Below are 17,449 nucleotides of genomic sequence, written 5' to 3'. Positions count from 1 at the left end.
TACTCTTATCCAAACTGCAGTAAGGATGTGACTTTCTATAGCCTAGATATCCATAGGATGATATATAAACTACACAATATTAAGGTGAATGCTGCTTTAGGAAATAGTACTTTTTTGAAGAATTTCTTCCTTCCCCAGATGCTACACTAAACTACTTCAACTTCCTATAGAAAACACAACTCAAAGGTTCTAGCTATTTACCACTCTCATTGTACCCAACTCTGGGGAAAATCAGGAAAGTTTGTTCTTCACTTTTATATGCACAGGCCTACTGAGAAAACTAATTAGCCCATGAGAAGGTTTTTGCTCCTCAGAGCTACCACAGAGAAATAAAAGAAAAATACAAAACAAGCAATCAAAGAAAAAAAACCCACACAGCAAAAAACCACACACATATACAAAAACACCCAACCAAAACAAACAAACAAAAAAAAACCCTTATATTATCTGCTGCAAGTAATTAGTTTCTTAAATTGCTCTTTCTTTATTATAGCCATTTCATTACATTCACTGGGTTGAGAAGAAACCAAAAAATACTTTAGATTTTACAAACAGAGGTGCTGCAACATTCTTAGTTTGAAAACACTGTCCACTGTTTTCAGAGTGCCATTAATTTCACCCTTTAAGGAGAACGCTACATTTTGGAGCTGAAGAAATTTGGATTATTTTAATAGGTTGTTATATATGAACTTCACAACCTTCCTCATCAAGTAGTAAATTATCTAATGTTTAAAAGCAAACACATCCTCTGGCTCAGTAAAAAGTTCACCTTTATTTCTAAAAATACCTTTCACAATTTCCCATTAGAGAGCACTACTACAAAACTACTAGCACTATACTGCAGTTATTTTTAACATGTTGGCTTTGTTTTATCCCAACACTCCACAACCTATAATTCTGAATCAGTCCAAACAATTTCTAGCTACCCTTGGTCTTTCTACCAAGGGTCATGATGAGCTACCATGTCTCACCATTTAACCAGCTTCAAACAGCTCCTGTGTCATAAACCAGTCTTTGGCAGGATACACAGGTGCAAGTACTGTGGAATGGAATCATTCAGGCTTTATCACTGTCCTTCAGAACAAGGGATGTGAAGCTGCTTTACATGAAGGATAAAGCTAAACACACAGAGAATTAACCTTCCTTTAGACAGAGCTTCAGCTAGCACAGCAGTACTTTTGTGTAGCTAACATACCATTTATCTGGGCAAAGTAAGGATCTATATAGGGTCTTTTATTAAAGCAAGTTATTTCAAAACTGACAAACACCACCACCCCTGCCAGACAAAAATTATTTTATTGTTCTGGTAGGAACACTAGCCAGGGAGAATGTGCCTTAAGCAAACAAAGCTGCCATCCAGACTCAAGGGCTGGCTTGAAGTCTAAATTAGGTGCAGAGTCAGGAGTTGCCCTTTCCTCATTTGAAAGGATAAAGATTCATACCAGTTAAGCAGACCTTTTGTTTTTAAATCTGTGCTTTGCTATTGCTCAATCTTATAGTTTACACTTTTATTCATAATTTTTGCTGTTTGCTAAATGCCTTACAATTTGTCAACATATTCTCACCCAGATAGAGCCACAACATGTTTTAGAAGCTTCCTTTACTGTGGTGGGGTTTTTTTGCCCTTTGACATAATTTCTCTTTGCGAACTTAGATCAGTAATGCAAAAATCATCTATTTAAAATGAAAATTGTTTTGAAATTATATGTTTAAGAAAAGCATTCTAAGTCCAGTAGTTTTACAGATGTGAAATAACTGCTGAAGCTAATATGAACCAGCAATGGCTGTGTTTTTCAACAGCTCTGAGCTATATATACCATGTGTATTCTTTTGTAACACTTTGGTACTAAACCAAAGAATGGCCTCTCTGGATTGCAGATTAAATGTTGTCTCATACTTAGTAAAACAAAAATGTTTTTTTCCTCAAGAAAGAATACACCACCATAAAGGTACTTCAAGTATTGAAGACCACGTATAATAATCCACTAGGAGATGGAAGGGGATTTGTAACCAAACTGGGCTTTATTTAATTAATTTCAAGTTATAGTTTTGATGAGTCATAGAAATTTCAATTAGAATTTCAAATTTCATAGGTGTGTTACACTTCTAACACACAAGTAACCAAGTACATGTGTAAGAGCTTCCAGACTTCTGTACTCAAAACCATGATTTAAAGACGCTATTCTACTGTGCTTGGGTATGTATAATCAGCAAAAACAACACTAGTACAAATGCAGTTGTTTGTGCCAATATTTTTGCAATATTGCAGAAGTTATAGTTTGATTTCAAGGTTCAGAATAATACTCAGAAACATTTTAAAGTTATTACCATTAAGTGAGGCCAGGAAAAAAACAAGAGAAACAAAAAAAGCAATCTGTTTTTGTTTGTTTGTTTGTTTTTATAGAAAGGAACATATACTGCTATTGGATTATACATTTTTGTATATGTCAGATACAGAACAAAATTTTAATACCCTATTATTAAAGTGCTTTCTAAGGTACTGTAAATATGTACACACTGATATAAATATGTATACCTCAACATTCAACACCTCAGTCATGTATGTAGATGTTTTTTTGCTGCTTGCTCAGATTAATTCAATTTGTCTGTTGAATCAGCTGATGCCTCTAAGACCATCCTGCAACAACATTCAATGGTTTGTTTACTAAAGGGATGTTAAAAAAAGAACACTGTTGCACTGATGATGTTATTCTGATTATCTATAGCTACTGCAATTAAATATAAAACCAATATCATCTGTTATAACTTTTCCTTTCTTTTTATTTCCAGTTTATGAGTGGAATTTTCTATTTTATTCTAAAAAAAAAATCAGAACCTAGTCTACCCACTGAAATGAACTTACTACTTTTAGCACATTAATTGCACATTATCTAATCAACAATAACCTATGCTTTATTTAAAAAAACAGCATGAAACTCTGTTTTCTTTTTTATTCTTTTTCATTGGGCACTTTTCTACAAGTTGAATGAATCAAGGTTTTCTACTTTTGTTCAGACTTAGTTTTGTGAAATTTTAAACAAATTCTGTCACATGAACATAAATGTTTTTAAAAAAATTAATTTAATTAAGTATTAATAACACTTCAGTAGTTTAAAATAACTTTCAAACAAGCATACAACTATGATTTTACAGCCACTTGGATAAGTCTCCACTACAACAACAACAAACACATTTGTTTTTCTGGAGTCATTGACTACTTAAGTCTTTGAAACAATACTTTCCATCTATACATCAAAAATGGCTTTGAGAAACTGAGGAAATACTACATAAACAACTTCAAATAAAGAAAAATGAGCAAATTTATGCATGCTTATTTTAATCATGTGAAAGAGTGACTAAGTTTGAATGAATTCTTAGAGGTCCCCAGTGAACAAAGATGTTACTGTCAGTGACTAAATGATTCCTACGATTACACTACCTCAAGTCTTGGTGAGGTGATGCAAACATCTGGTTTTCCAGTGTAGACCTTAATCTTTTAATAAAATCCATCTTCATAACAGCCACTGAGGACTATTATTTTCATAATATAACTTGCATGCAATTATTCAGTGTAACAGTTATTTTTTCTGGCATTCACATATCATTGAAAAGCTGTACAAAAATCCTGTGTTTTTCAGTCTTTCTATTTACCTTCCTTCATTCATGTTGTACTAACAATAACATCTACCCCCTTCTAACAGTTTTTATACCCTTTCAATTTTGATTGGTATATTTTGAAGTGTGCATAAAGTTTCTGGAATTGTATTGGAAGTATTAACCTCTATTCTACAGACACAATGTTAAATTTACTTACAACTACAGTTACTGTGATCAGTCATTGTTTAGTGCACATATACATTATATATTTGAAGGGAAGTGCCTGTAAGGACTGCACTCAATTTCATGTCTTCTCATGTTCTGAGATGGGACATCCTATGAGTACATGCCAATAACACAGTAGAAATTGACAGCCTCAGGAAACTAGGCACAAGATGTTTCAGCTTACTCAGTCAAAAATGCTTGATTTTGGCTTTTTTTCCTTAAAAAAAAAAAAAGGACAGCTCTGGTAGCAATAGTTGCCAGAAGTACAAACTTCTGATGTTTGCTATTGTTCTCAGTAGAAAATAAGTCTATTGGCAGAATATCAACCCTACAATAGAGTCGTGTCCAGATCATGTGGCTAGCTTCCAACAACCTACTCAAACATGAACAGCTGACACTTAGTACAGAAACCTTATTAATTCCTTGTTTATCTAGAAAATGCAGGCATTATACTCACTAGATCTGCACTACTGCTTCGAGTACCAGGAGCACCACCACAGAACAGTATCTAGCATTTATAATGCATAAAACAGACTTGTAACACTACTTCACTTGAAAAGGGACATTTCAGGACCATATTCCCTGCATCTGTAGGTGATTCAAGAGAGCTTAATTAAATGCTTATTTGATCAACATTTTTCTGAGGTGAAGACACATGTTCTGTGTGCCTCTAGAATTTAGATACTAAACTACTGTTATTCTTCCCACATTGCCACAGCTAACAAAGATCTTGGGTGTCAGTGGGAATAGTCAGCACATAAAGCTTTTCCAGAAATGCATGGCATCTTTCTGCCTATTTGCAGGCAGAATGATTGAAAAACACCCAGTTTTTGTCATATATCTCTAGATAGCTTCACAATTCCGAGTTTTACAAAGGGAATAGCAATATCCAAGCATCAATGAGACTTCACACTCAGAGGTATGGTTCTATCATCCAGCTGTCAACAATGTGTCTACTATAGCTCTTGAAGTGACTACAAGTGGACATTAACAAGCTAGCATACATTGCCAATTTATTCACTGGAGATTTAGGATTTTTATTTTTTATTTTAATTTTCTGTTTCTTGAGCATTTTTCTTTACAAGCCTGGAGTGACATCACTGAACTATATAAGTACTATTATTTTCTTAGATTCCCAGAAATGAGTCCTCTTGTTGGACTCAGGAGGGTCTGCATAGCAGATGTGTTACAACTGAGCTGACTTGTTCCACGCAGCAGCCAGTTTTGGTACACAGCACTAAGATTCTATGAAATTTGTAAGTTGTGCACTATACCTCATGCCCTGTGATATGCATGAGACCAGAAACAGCAGCAGCAATGGAGTCATATCCACCTCTCTGAACCAGTGGACCAGTCTGACCATAACCTAAAAAAGAAACAGAACAAGTAGTAACTCAATCAAGGACAAGTACAACATAAGCTATTATTGCTCCTCAGCTTTTGTTAACAAGCTGTCCAGACTGTACAACCAATGAATGCTATTGCTATTTATTCCTGCAGATTTCTAAGAGTAAAGCTGGATTTATCCTCTGTGGGTTGAGGATGTGTTAGATCTTAATTCTAGACAGACTTGTATCTCTGCTATGCTTCATTCCCTTTGGATAAAATTTCCTTTTTCATTCACTTTGTCAGCTGAGGTTGGATTCAGATGTTATTTCAGAGAATTTACAGTGTCTCTACAGGCCTACAATTGCTGTCCAACAGGGCCCATCTTGCCTGTGTTATCTCTGCTCTGCCATAAGGATACCTTGAATACTCCAAACAATACTAAAATCATGACACTTTGGTTTTGACACATTAATTGTTCCCCCCTCATTTCTGTTACTTTATTCCACATCTAAACAGAGCTACCTTCAAAACAAACATTGTTTACAAAAGATGGCAAGGTCTTTAGCAAGTAGGTACAATCTGTTTGCCAAGAGTTAGCACCAATGACGTCCAAAATACTGAGAATTTTTACTGAAGTACCTAAATACAGTTCTGTTCAGCTGTATAATTAACTTAAAATAAACAGCTGTAGACAGAAGGATGCTGTCTTACCTCTCTTTGCTATAGTCATCATAGTTTGCTATAGTTCTTCCAACTTCATCACTTTGCTATAGTTCTTCCAACAACAACCATAAAATCTTTCAATTGAGGAGGTCTTGCACAAGCAGCTGAGGAGGTCACTGGAAGCAGTAGCCACCCTCACAGAGGGCAGAAGTCAACAGGGAAGGAGCAACATATTTGATTGATGGTTTCTGTTAGTTCTAATAACGGCAGAGCCCTCAATAATCAGATTTAAGTGCAGATTTAAGAGGAAGAATGTTCAAAGCTATTTAAATGCTTTCTTTTCTGATATCTCTAAGAGAAATCCCTTGGACGAGTTACAAGGTATTTGTGACAGATAAGATTCCTAATCTAACTTTAGTTTTAAAATAACATTTCTATTTAATTCTTACAGGTAGGAACAGTATTAGAATTACATTATATCAGCATATACTTCAAGGTAAAAAATTTCTGAATCTCCTAAATTTCTTTTCATAATTTGCCTGGAAAAATCTTTTCTATATACAGACAGTCTGTTCAGTAGGCATAACAGTCTAATCACTGGCTTTGTGAATTAAAGTACACAATTAAAAATAATTTTTCATTGAGGTAATTTACCTCAGTTCATCCACTTGCACTGATGCTGTTATGTGCATAATTCATAAATTACTCCTAATATATATTACAAGAGGATTATAATGACTGAAAACTGGAGTTAAAGCACTTTGTTACTCCAATTGATAAATCATACCAAGCAAAAAAATATCCACTTACTACACAGATTTCCCCATTATACTACAAACTATCTCAATTGCTTCATCTTTTTCTGGAGACATGAGAACCACATTGTGCACAGCTGTGGAGGAGCTAATCTTCTACACTCAGCGTCACAGGGAATATCAGAATACTGACTTTAACAGTGTAGCTTCAAAACAACCATTTTGCAAGAAAAAAGTCAACACTTTTCTTATGGTCAAATCTGTGTCACTACTCACAAGAGATAAGAAAAAACCTACCAGTTTACCCAGTTTTATTTGAAATCTGACAATAACAAACTTTGAGATCCCAAAGAGAACTCATGGCATTTCCTTTCATATTTACACTCTTAAGTTTACAGCAAAGAATAGTGTATTCCAATATGAGGACTAGCAAATAAAATATACTGGATCTACTCAAAAATGTTCCAAAGAGCTCTAACTAGGCATATACCATTATCTCATTGGAATGAATTGCAGAATTAAAACCAGTTAAGTGTGTGGGGCCACTTCAAAAACAAAATCTTGCTCAATTAAAAAAAGTACTCCAAACAACTTTAATTGAATAGTGAAAAGCATACTCAAGTAAGTGAGAAACTATGTACTGGCCTCAATTACTAACAAAGAAAAGACATCTCAACACATCAACTCACACAAATGCTTTCATAAACAGCAAACAGCTGAAAATTAAACATTTAGTATGTAGACAGAACAACTATACAACACTTTGCAATACTCTTCTGGTACAGACAACATCCATGCCTCAAACACGGAATTCAGGAAAGGAGACAGGCAACAAGATCTGCATTTTTCTAGAAAGTTTCACAAATAAAAATTTTTAACTCCTTTTTACACTTTGCAACATCCAGGTTTCAAAATAAATGGCATTATTTAATGACTTTCTGGTTAAGATTAGAACTTATATGGAGTGTTTAATTAGTCTTCATATGTCACAATAGATTAAAAAGAAAAAAATATATAATTCTGCTTTTGACCTGAATTCTGAGTGGACAAAGCTAGTGTGGGCACAAAATCTGTTGTCACTGGAAATGCTTCACCCCAGGAACTATGGATATACCAGATTCCTGGAGGAAAATGTAGAATTAAGTGAGAAATAGCTATTGCTCAAAATGAAAGATCTCAATATCCAAACAAAAATCAAAGGCTGAATATTATTTTCATGGTCAATGGAGCTACCCAGTGTGGATGTTTTAGAAATAACTGGGAACACAAACACAAAATAGCATGAAGAGGAGTCCAAAATTGTATTCAAAAATATTCAGCCTGATACACAGGCTGTAGATTTTATAGTAGCTGTAATATATACACATACATACATTGGTACATATACATGTGTACATATATACATAAATATATAAAATAACTCCCTAAAGATAAAAATGCCACCTAAATTTTATGTGTGTCCAAACACTCTGTGTTCTCTCATACTTAATTCAGTGTGAAGAGTGTAGATTATCAATTACACCCTCAAACCTAAATATTAGGCTCCTGTTAATAAAATGTAGTTGGTGGTTTAGAGTTCATATACACTGAAAAATACTTTAAGGATAGTAAAGAGATAATCCCAGTTCAATACAGAAAGAATAGATTTAACAGTGATGGTCTCAGAAGGTACGATAAGGCAGCTGATTACACTCCTGCTCCCCTTTAATGGAGTTTATCACTGTAAGCTAGAGTCAATATTTAAATAGTCTCTACTAGTGAAGAACTTATTTTAGATCCCTAACTCCAGTGTAGGCATTTTTATTTTGGGGAATAGATTGAAGAGAGACAAAAGAATTTAAATTTTAATTTAATAAAACTAAGTGTTTTCTAAATCATTTTAGCTTGATGGGCAGCTGCCTAGATTCTAAATCTCATGTAAAGTTTAGATTTTTGTAAAACAATCTGCAAGGAACAAAAGAAAGTTACACCACACTCAAGTCCTATTCAACTTCCAAAATCCCCATTCTATACCTTGCAGTAGGAAGGTAAGATTTCTTCTGATACCTGTCACATCCTCATGTATCTAGAATTCAACATCATTGCAGTATGAGCTGGTGTTCTCTACTGCAAAATGTACAGTTTCACAATGAAACCAAGTACAAGACAATAACCCCCAGTTAGATCTCCAAGCGCTTCCTAAAAATTGTCATTGCCAAAGCATTATTTAATCTGCATAGCAAGCTTTTGAAATGGCCAGAAACAGAGAATCACACAGAATCACAGAATGGGTGGGGTTGGAAGAGACCAGAATGGGTCATCTGGTCCCACCTCCCTACTTAAATAGGGTCATCCTAGAGCACATGGCACAGAATTGTGTCCAGATGGTTTCTGAGTATCTGCAGTGAAGGAGATTCAACACCCGTCCTGGGCAATTTTTTCCAGTGCTTGGTAAACAGCACAGTAAACAACTTGATCCTCATATTCAGGGGGAACTTCCTGTGTATCAGCTTCTTCCCATTGCCTCTTGTCCTGTTACTTGACACCATCAAGAGCCTGGCTCCATCCTCTTGGCACCCTCCTTTCAGGTGCTTAGAGAACCTGATGAAGTCCCTTCTCATTTGTCTCTTCTTGAGTGTATCAGCTTCTTCCCATTGCCTCTTGTCCTGTTGCTTGACACCATCAAGAGCCTGGCTCCATCCTCTTGGCACCCTCCTTTCAGGTGCTTAGAGAACCTGATGAAGTCCCTTCTCATTTGTCTCTTCTTGAGGTTGAACAGGCCCAGCTCTCGCAGCCTCTCCTTGTAAGACAGATGCTCCAGTCCCTTAATCACCTTTATTGCCCTCCAATGGACCCACTCCAGAAGGTCCATGTCATTCTTTTGCTGAGGAGCCCAGAACTGGACACAGCACTCCAGATGTGGCCTCACCTGGGCTGAGTAGAGGGGCAGGATCACCTGCTGACCTGCTGGCAATGCTCTTCCGAATGCACCCGAGGAGAGCACCCAGTGCCTTGGCCTCACTGCTGGCTCATGGACAGCTTGGTGTCCACCAGGACCCACAGGTCCTTCTCCGCAGAGCTGCTTTCCAGCAGTTTGTCCCCCAGCCTGCACTGGTGCAGGGGTTATTCTTCCTCAGGCACAGGACTCTGCAATTGCCTTTGCTGAATTCCAGGCACTGCTTTCTGCCCATCTCTCAGTCTTCCAGTTCTTCTCTCCCATCTCTCTCAAGGTCCTTTTGAAGACCATTTTGAAGCCCTCTGTGTATCTGCCACTCCTCTGAGCTTTGTGTCACCAGTGAGTTTGCTGAGGAGGCATCTGCCCCTTCATACAAGTCTCTGATGAACAAGTTAAATAATCCTGGGCCCAGCACTGAACCTTGGGGACACCACTTGTGACAGGCCTCCAGCTAGAGCCTGTGCCATTGATTACAACCACCAAAGGACTATTTGCTTATTCACACCTTATTCATCATCACACTTAAATCCTCCTGTTCTGACCCTTCAGCCAAGTCTATCTTCTACAGAAGAAAGTGTAGAAACCTTTACTCTTTGAAGTTTTTTCTGAGCAAGAAAAATTAACTGGGTATGAGAAGTATGAATGAACTGGCACCAGCTACTTTGCGTCAGCTTAAGGGAAACATGGGCCTCTGCTGGAGGCATTTACTTTGTAAATGCCACAGCTTTCCATCAGCAATCCTGTACCCTTAGCTCAAACAAGAAGAAAGAAAGAGACTTTAAACAACTGGAAAGTTCTGAAAAGCAGAGCATGCTAAATAGAGTCAGTAAAGATGAAAAGTTTTAAAGCATTTTCTTAACAAAGATCTCCACTATCACTTCTTGTTAGTCTGCAGCATTACATATTGTATGAATTCAAAATGAGACATGCTTAATGTAACATTAAAAAATCACCATCTGTCTGTACCTGCATCTACTTTTTTTTAGCATTTGGGTAAATTAGAATGAAAGTTTTATAAAATAAGGTGGCTAATATGTAATAATGCAGCTCACAGCTGTTCTAAAAAGTCTCCAGTAGTTTGATAGCCAAACCTTTTATATGGAGCAACAAGAGAAGACTTAAGGTGCCTAAAAATATTTATCTAGCAAAACTGAGAAATAATCATGTCAAGATAAACAGTAAATTATAATAGAACTAAGATACTCATCACTAGCTAGGGGCATTGCAGAAGTAAGTTTATGCAGGACACTAATTGCAGCTGACTGTATATTTATTTGGTAAAATGAATTGAAGCATATAAATTGCCTGTGAATATTGGCAATACACACACATTGTAATTATATCTAAGAGTCAGATTGCTGCTATTATCTGATTAAATTATATTGATATTAATACACCACAATTCCTGACAAATGGAAAGACTAAAAGTATTTTTTTCTCACAGATTTTTCTAGTTAAATCAGACACACACATTAAAAACAAACAAACAAAAACCCCAAACAAACAACAACAACAAAAAAAAACCAACCAAAAACATTCTTCAACTGGAAATAAATCTTAGCTTAGCTACTATTCTGGGTTGGTGTGATATTGTGACATTTATCCATGATGAAAGGAGGCCAATTATTCTGAAACATGGAAATTACTTCTAAAACAACAAAGCTTATAGTTCTGGGCTTAGTGTGCAGGAGCCATGTGATGGCACTCAAGGTTTGGAACATAGCACAGGAAAAATTATAATACTTTCAGGCATCATACGGAATAAAAGTTTGGGGGAAAAAATAACATGTCATAACAAACTACTGTTAGTTTACCCACTTTTAAATGGTCAATATATTTATCACATAAAAGAGACATAATTTGCTTTACAATCCACTCTAAATGATTCTGTTCTGAGAAACAGCAATAAATATTATGAAGCAAGAAAGGTCAGGCTGAAGATTACGAAAAAAGTAATAACAGTAAAAAAGTTTTGCTAGACTGCACAAAAGTGTTACTACCCAAATTTCCAAATGTTCAAAAATGTCACACTAAATGTAAAAATGCTAGCAAAAAAATCCCAACCCAAACCTGTTTCCAGAAAGAACTATGTTAGAAAAGCAGACTAATGTGTTCTTACAGGTTTAACTTTCTAATACCATGCCAGCTACAACATAGCTTTTCTTCATTTTTGCCAGATGACAGTGGGATTTTTAGATACATTTAGGGAGACATTCTTCACAAACTTTTAGAAACCAGGCAGACCAATAAAACAGCTTTGTCCCAGAGAAAGTTTCATATGTCTGTAGGTTCTAAGCTATTCCAAGATGTGTACAGAACACACATTTGAACACCATATTTCCTTGCCTAGGAGTTACTGATGATACAGTGACAGAATTCCTAACATGTATAAAAAAATTCATTTTGGCTAGGAGCTGCCTGAAAGTATCTTGGATAAACAGACACTACTGTGTTACAATATCATAACTTTAGGGACAATCACTCTAAAGGAAGCATTTTTACCTAGGTTAGTTTAGATTAATTTGGGATTTTTATGAAGATTAACAAAAATATTTCTACATTTCTCAGCTTGTTGTATATTTGATTTGTATTTCATGAAATTTAACAGCCCAGGATAGTGGGCCACAATCTGCACCTTCAAAAAAAAACAACTGAGAAATAAGTAAAACTCACAGAATTACTAAATGCAGAGAAACTGGAAAGGGGGAATGAAAACTCATTCAACACCTGAAATTGCTATTCTCACTTCTTCAATACAATGTGTTTTCAAGCTAATGATGGCCTCATAATTAAATCTACAGGACAGCCTGAGTATGATTTTCTGTGTCATAAAAAGAAAGGTCAGCATTTCTCATTATGACCTGTGTTCAAAATATTTGTATCACATGCACAAGAAAACCAAAAAGCGTAATTTCTGCACTTCTTCATTATTTGATAGCATGATAAAACTTTATAAGGCCAAATATAAAACACATTGTACTAAAAGGATAGGAAAAACCAACACGGAGACATGTTGTCAACACAGACCAATTCCCTGTAGTCAATTCCCAGATGACAAACGACATTACAAAGTCAGGCTGCATAAGATATTCTGAGCAAAACATAGAAAAATATGTTCAACATAGGCATTTCTACAAACAGGAACTAAACATTGTCACAAATTCAATCCAGATAGATGGCTATCCCTGCTGAATAACAAATTAATGAGAAACACCTTTTGGCTTGTTCTATTGCCAAAAGAAAATATTCAATTAAAGACAGCTTACATCTTTACTTAATAAAGATTAATGAAACATGCAGAAGAACACAAGCAATTCTCTGCGATGACAAAAGCCAAAGTTTAACCGACGCATTATAAGAAACTTTGCAGTGTCAGAGCTGCCAAATGCGTTAGCAAAACGAGTAACGACTTTTGGAAAATGCTTGCCATGTGTTGGTCAGAAGGAAAGGAAGTACAACTTCCTGAATAGGCAGGCTTACAGGAGATCAGAACAGTTACAAAAAAGGTGAAGTCAGAGCAAACTGTCAAGAAAGATGAAAAGATGTTAAAAAAAAATAAGCCTTAAGTCAGAAAGTATAAAATCTGACCAATCTGATAAAAACATTTCATTTCTCAGTTGATGATTGCAAATGAGTACAACATTTATTGCTTTTATACATGTTGATTTAAACATTCTAACCCTGTCTTTTGAAGGAAATCAGGTGTTATAAGTTTGAAGGCATAGATAGAACAGAATTGTTAAATCAAAGACAAAACTCTATGCTAAGATTTAGCTACTGAAAGAGTAGAAGAGGACAAACAACAGCCTCTGCCAGTTGTTGAACTCCATTCAATTTTCATGTGATCTGTGTACCCAGCCTCACACAACTCCTATTAAGGCACCAACCACAGTTCTGGGACACAGCCACAGATAATTTCAAACAACACAAGTTTGGTTTTCAAATGGCTTTTAATCAGCCTGCAAAATTCTAGGCCATATTTTCTAGCTTTATAACACGCCAAATATAAGTTACAAGAAAGCAGTCCTTCCCTCCATAGCTCAAGCTGTAATTACTCAAGAGATGCCATCACTTTTTTTTGCTAAATCAGTGAAGGTTTAAGTTATTCTGAATTTTAAGACAGAAGCAGCTTCCCCTTCTAGGTGGGGTCACTCTTCTACATGCTCTAAGAAATTAAATGTGTCATGATGACCATTTCCAAAAACAAAGTTTCAATTAAAAGCTTTTAGATCACACTGAGATTAGGTATTCAAACTTTACCCCCACCTTAAAGGAGGCTGAGACACCCAAATTCCCCATTGCTATTCTGGGTTTACACAAATATTTCCAGCTGAACACACTTAAAAGTAAAAAAATCATTCCTTGTTCCATGTTTGGTACAGATACAGCTGATATCAGGACTACAAATATTTATATAGTGAAAGCTAGTATTAAAATAGTGAAGTGAATTACTCCCACCAGTGTAGCAATGGCGTTTACCCTGAACATTCAGGCTTCAAAATTTGCACAGAAACTGTGACAAACTGTCTATCCTAGCCTCTGTGTGTCCTCACCTACTTTGCTAGTACTGCTCTGCCTGCTCAACTCTGCCACACTATTATTACCAAGGTAAGGGAGCAAATATTTATGAGAAATATCTGGCTAATCTGGAAATCAGTCAGGAGTCAACAGAAAGACACCACGCTTCAGCTCAATAGATATTCATAATCTTACTACTTCTTATAGTGACAAAAGTCATGCAAAACTAAAAAGTACATACAGGCTGTATTTTCTATTAATATTTCTGATGCTATAGCCAAGCAACGTAGTGTTAGGATAGCCTCAGAGAAGTCTTCTGATAAGGACATGATTATCTATGATCCCATGACAGAATGGCAAGGTAATTACTTAATTACATCATTATTTCCCATCTGAAACAAGTGATGTACGTTCTGAAGTGGATATTACCTGAACAGACATCATTTGTTGTGACTGTACATAGTTATGTTGACAGACAAATCTGTGCAGCAGTGTCCAATGAAGGAGTTGACCTCGACCAAACACTTCCCCTGGGGGTTGCATGTCCTTTGCTGAGAATACATACTATGACCCTGACCTCTCCCTCGAAGATCAAATACATAGTGCCTCAGGGATAGAAGCTGGAAAGGCATATCAAATTAACTCAAAACCAGTATGCAATAGTTTTTTAAACTTCCCAAAAATTTCCTCAAAAATTTTCAAAAACAAATCTATAAAGTTCCCAAAGTGAATTAAGTCATATGGAATGCAACATAGTCTTAGAATCCCAGGCTGTCATTTAAACACTTTCAATAACTTCAGTGATATTTTTTAAGCCTGCTTTTACTTCTCTTTAGTCTACACACACAAAACAGAGGAGATATGGTAAAATACATGGTCTGGAAATAAAGGTATTTACTCTTTTCAGTTTGAATCTTAAAAGAAGTTCAATTCATTAATAAATTTATTGATAAATTAGTTCCCATATATTTTAAGATATTCCCATTATTCCCATAATTTTAAGATCATTATTTTAATTTTACAGAAATACAAGAAACTGATAAACAGTCATATGTTCTGAGCAGGCACATGATATATAGCACCCCTTCTTATTGTACAAAGAACATAGTTTTATATGAATAAGCAACTTGTAGTTGCAGTTTCATAAAATAATTTTGGAAGATGTAGTCTCTTAAGAGAGTTTACAAAATTTTAGCTTCCTATTTTCCTCTTGAAATGGTGGTCAGGTCACTGTAAGACACAATCACAATGGCACTAGGTATCCTTATCCCAACTTCCCTATCCTGGAAAAGAAAGCCATCCTCTCTGTTAGAAAGTTTTCTAAATGTTTAATAGGAATCCTTTTTTTGCAGAAATGTGAATAGTCACTTCTTGTCCTATATATAACAGATTATCCTCTCCTCTTTAGAAGAGCTTTTACCTACAAGACTGTTATCCACAGACCTATTCTCATTACATTCTTACTTCACAGTAACATTCGCTACTTCCTAAGTTTTCCCTACAAGACAACTTGCAGATCAATGGGTTTAGCTGGTGGCATAAACACTGGGATACAAACTGCTGTTAATGATCAGGTACATGGAAAAATGCCACATTCTGACACTATCTAGGTTTCTAAAAATGACAAAAAACAGGCTATTTTTCAATAGTTTGTCTTCTACACCCAAGACTAGTTTTTTTTTCTGTTTGCTAGCTACTGACAGTGTTTTATTTTATAACAGTATTCTAAAAACACAAGTAATGAAAACCATATGCTTACTTGGAAAACATTTTCAGGTCAACAGCAGCTACTTACAGTCTTCCTACAAATCAAAAAACACCCACAGACAATACCGTGAAAGGGCACAACAAAGACACTGGATCTTTTCACCGTTTTAATTAGTTATACTTGCTTCTTTGGTGAAATCACAAAACCTCACCATTTGAAACAATGAAACAAACCAAAGGAAAACTCCTGCAATCTTAATGAACTAAGTCCACCAGGCAAGGAAAAAAGATTAACAAAACAAGACAATGCAGATAAGAATGCTATTAGACAGGAGATTCCCTGAAAAATAACTAATTTGGAAACAAGTAGAGAAATTTTTACTAATAACAAACAAACTATTTCATGATCTTTTCATGATCAAAGTCTTCTCTTTAGACTATTACAACTCAAACACAATAAATACTGCTTCACAAAATCCTGCTGTATGGCTTCTGAAGATGCCTAAAATCTTCCAGCTTTGTTTCTGTTAACTTAGCTAGGCACCAGTCCAAGCATAATAGCTACCGAAAAACAAACATTAAACCACCAGTGTCTTCACAGTTGTACTGTGCTGTAAATATCCAGGATTTTCAGTATCTAATCTGTTTTCATTCACTGTAAACTAACCCAGTGTTAAATCTTACAACTCACAGGCTCTCTGTTTGATATTGTATTGTTCATTAGGACAGAGTCCAAAATTCTGAAGTTTTTGATTTTACACAAAATACTGCTACTTAGATGGAAGAACAAGCAATAGGATGAGAAGGCATAAGAAAAACATTACTTTCATGCACTGCTGAAAGTCAATACTTAATATTAAACAAGGAAGAAATATGACTGGTTCGTTAAACTTTATATATGCTTCATACTGAACAAAGAATGGGAACACAGTGTTTCAGAAGAGTGCTCATTTTCAACAGTTTCTTGTTCCAAAACTCACAGTATTTTGGACATTCAGGCTATGTGTGACTGAAAAAATAATAGTGGAAAAAACAGCTAAGCCCTCCTGCTAGGATGCTTAATGGTAGCTCAATCATTTACAGAAAAAAAATAAAAGTTAATGCACTCTAGCTGCTGGTGCTGTGTTGATAACAGAAGAAGCAAAAAGTCAAAGACTTAGTGTCAGTCAGCTGAAACGCCCACCTTCCTGAAGATGTGCAGCAGATCTGAGTCCTGCTAGGATATCAATCCAACCAACAGAAAAGAGATTCTGTCAGCTCCCACATATTTCTCACTAACCCTTTTTCAATTTGCCACCTCTCAGTCTCTACCCTTTTCATACTTGCTTGTGTTACTGATACATTTCAAAAGTTTGGTCTGTGTCAATGCCAGAGCCCTTTATTATTTTTGAAGTACTGGCAAAACCCTGCAAATACAGAGCAAATGCAGTTTTCCAGACCAAATTGTACTTCATACTAGAATGCAAAACCATTTACAGAGAAACGCCTCCAAGAAGAACAATTTTACCAGCAAAAGAAAAGTTTTGTCAATATAGTAACATATTTGCTAATGGTTTCTGCCAAAACAACTAAACCAGTCAGTGTTAGCACCTCTTCACAATCCTGTCCAGCACAGCTGTGCTGACAGAAGTCTGTTGTATAGTAAACAGCCTCTTTCTCAGTTCCAAAAAGTTTGTCAACCAGATGAATTTTATAGAATCCTCTTTTGAACATACTTGTT

At 35.7% G+C, this 17,449-nt stretch overlaps 1 protein-coding gene across 1 annotated transcript in view; it reads right to left on the bottom strand.

Moving 5' to 3' along the window:
* Positions 1-17,449, bottom strand: part of SUGCT (succinyl-CoA:glutarate-CoA transferase) — a 339,298-nt gene that overhangs the window by 292,361 nt on the left and 29,488 nt on the right. The window contains exon 7 of the mRNA XM_031503930.2: positions 5,097-5,188. Within this exon, the coding sequence (XP_031359790.2) occupies positions 5,097-5,188 (92 nt within the window). The remainder of the gene's footprint in view (positions 1-5,096; positions 5,189-17,449) is intronic.

Source organism: Lonchura striata, chromosome 1 (assembly GCF_046129695.1).
Source record: "Lonchura striata isolate bLonStr1 chromosome 1, bLonStr1.mat, whole genome shotgun sequence".
In the NCBI taxonomy this organism is placed as follows: Eukaryota; Metazoa; Chordata; class Aves; order Passeriformes; family Estrildidae; genus Lonchura; species Lonchura striata.
This window is presented reverse-complemented; position numbering and strand designations above follow the sequence as displayed.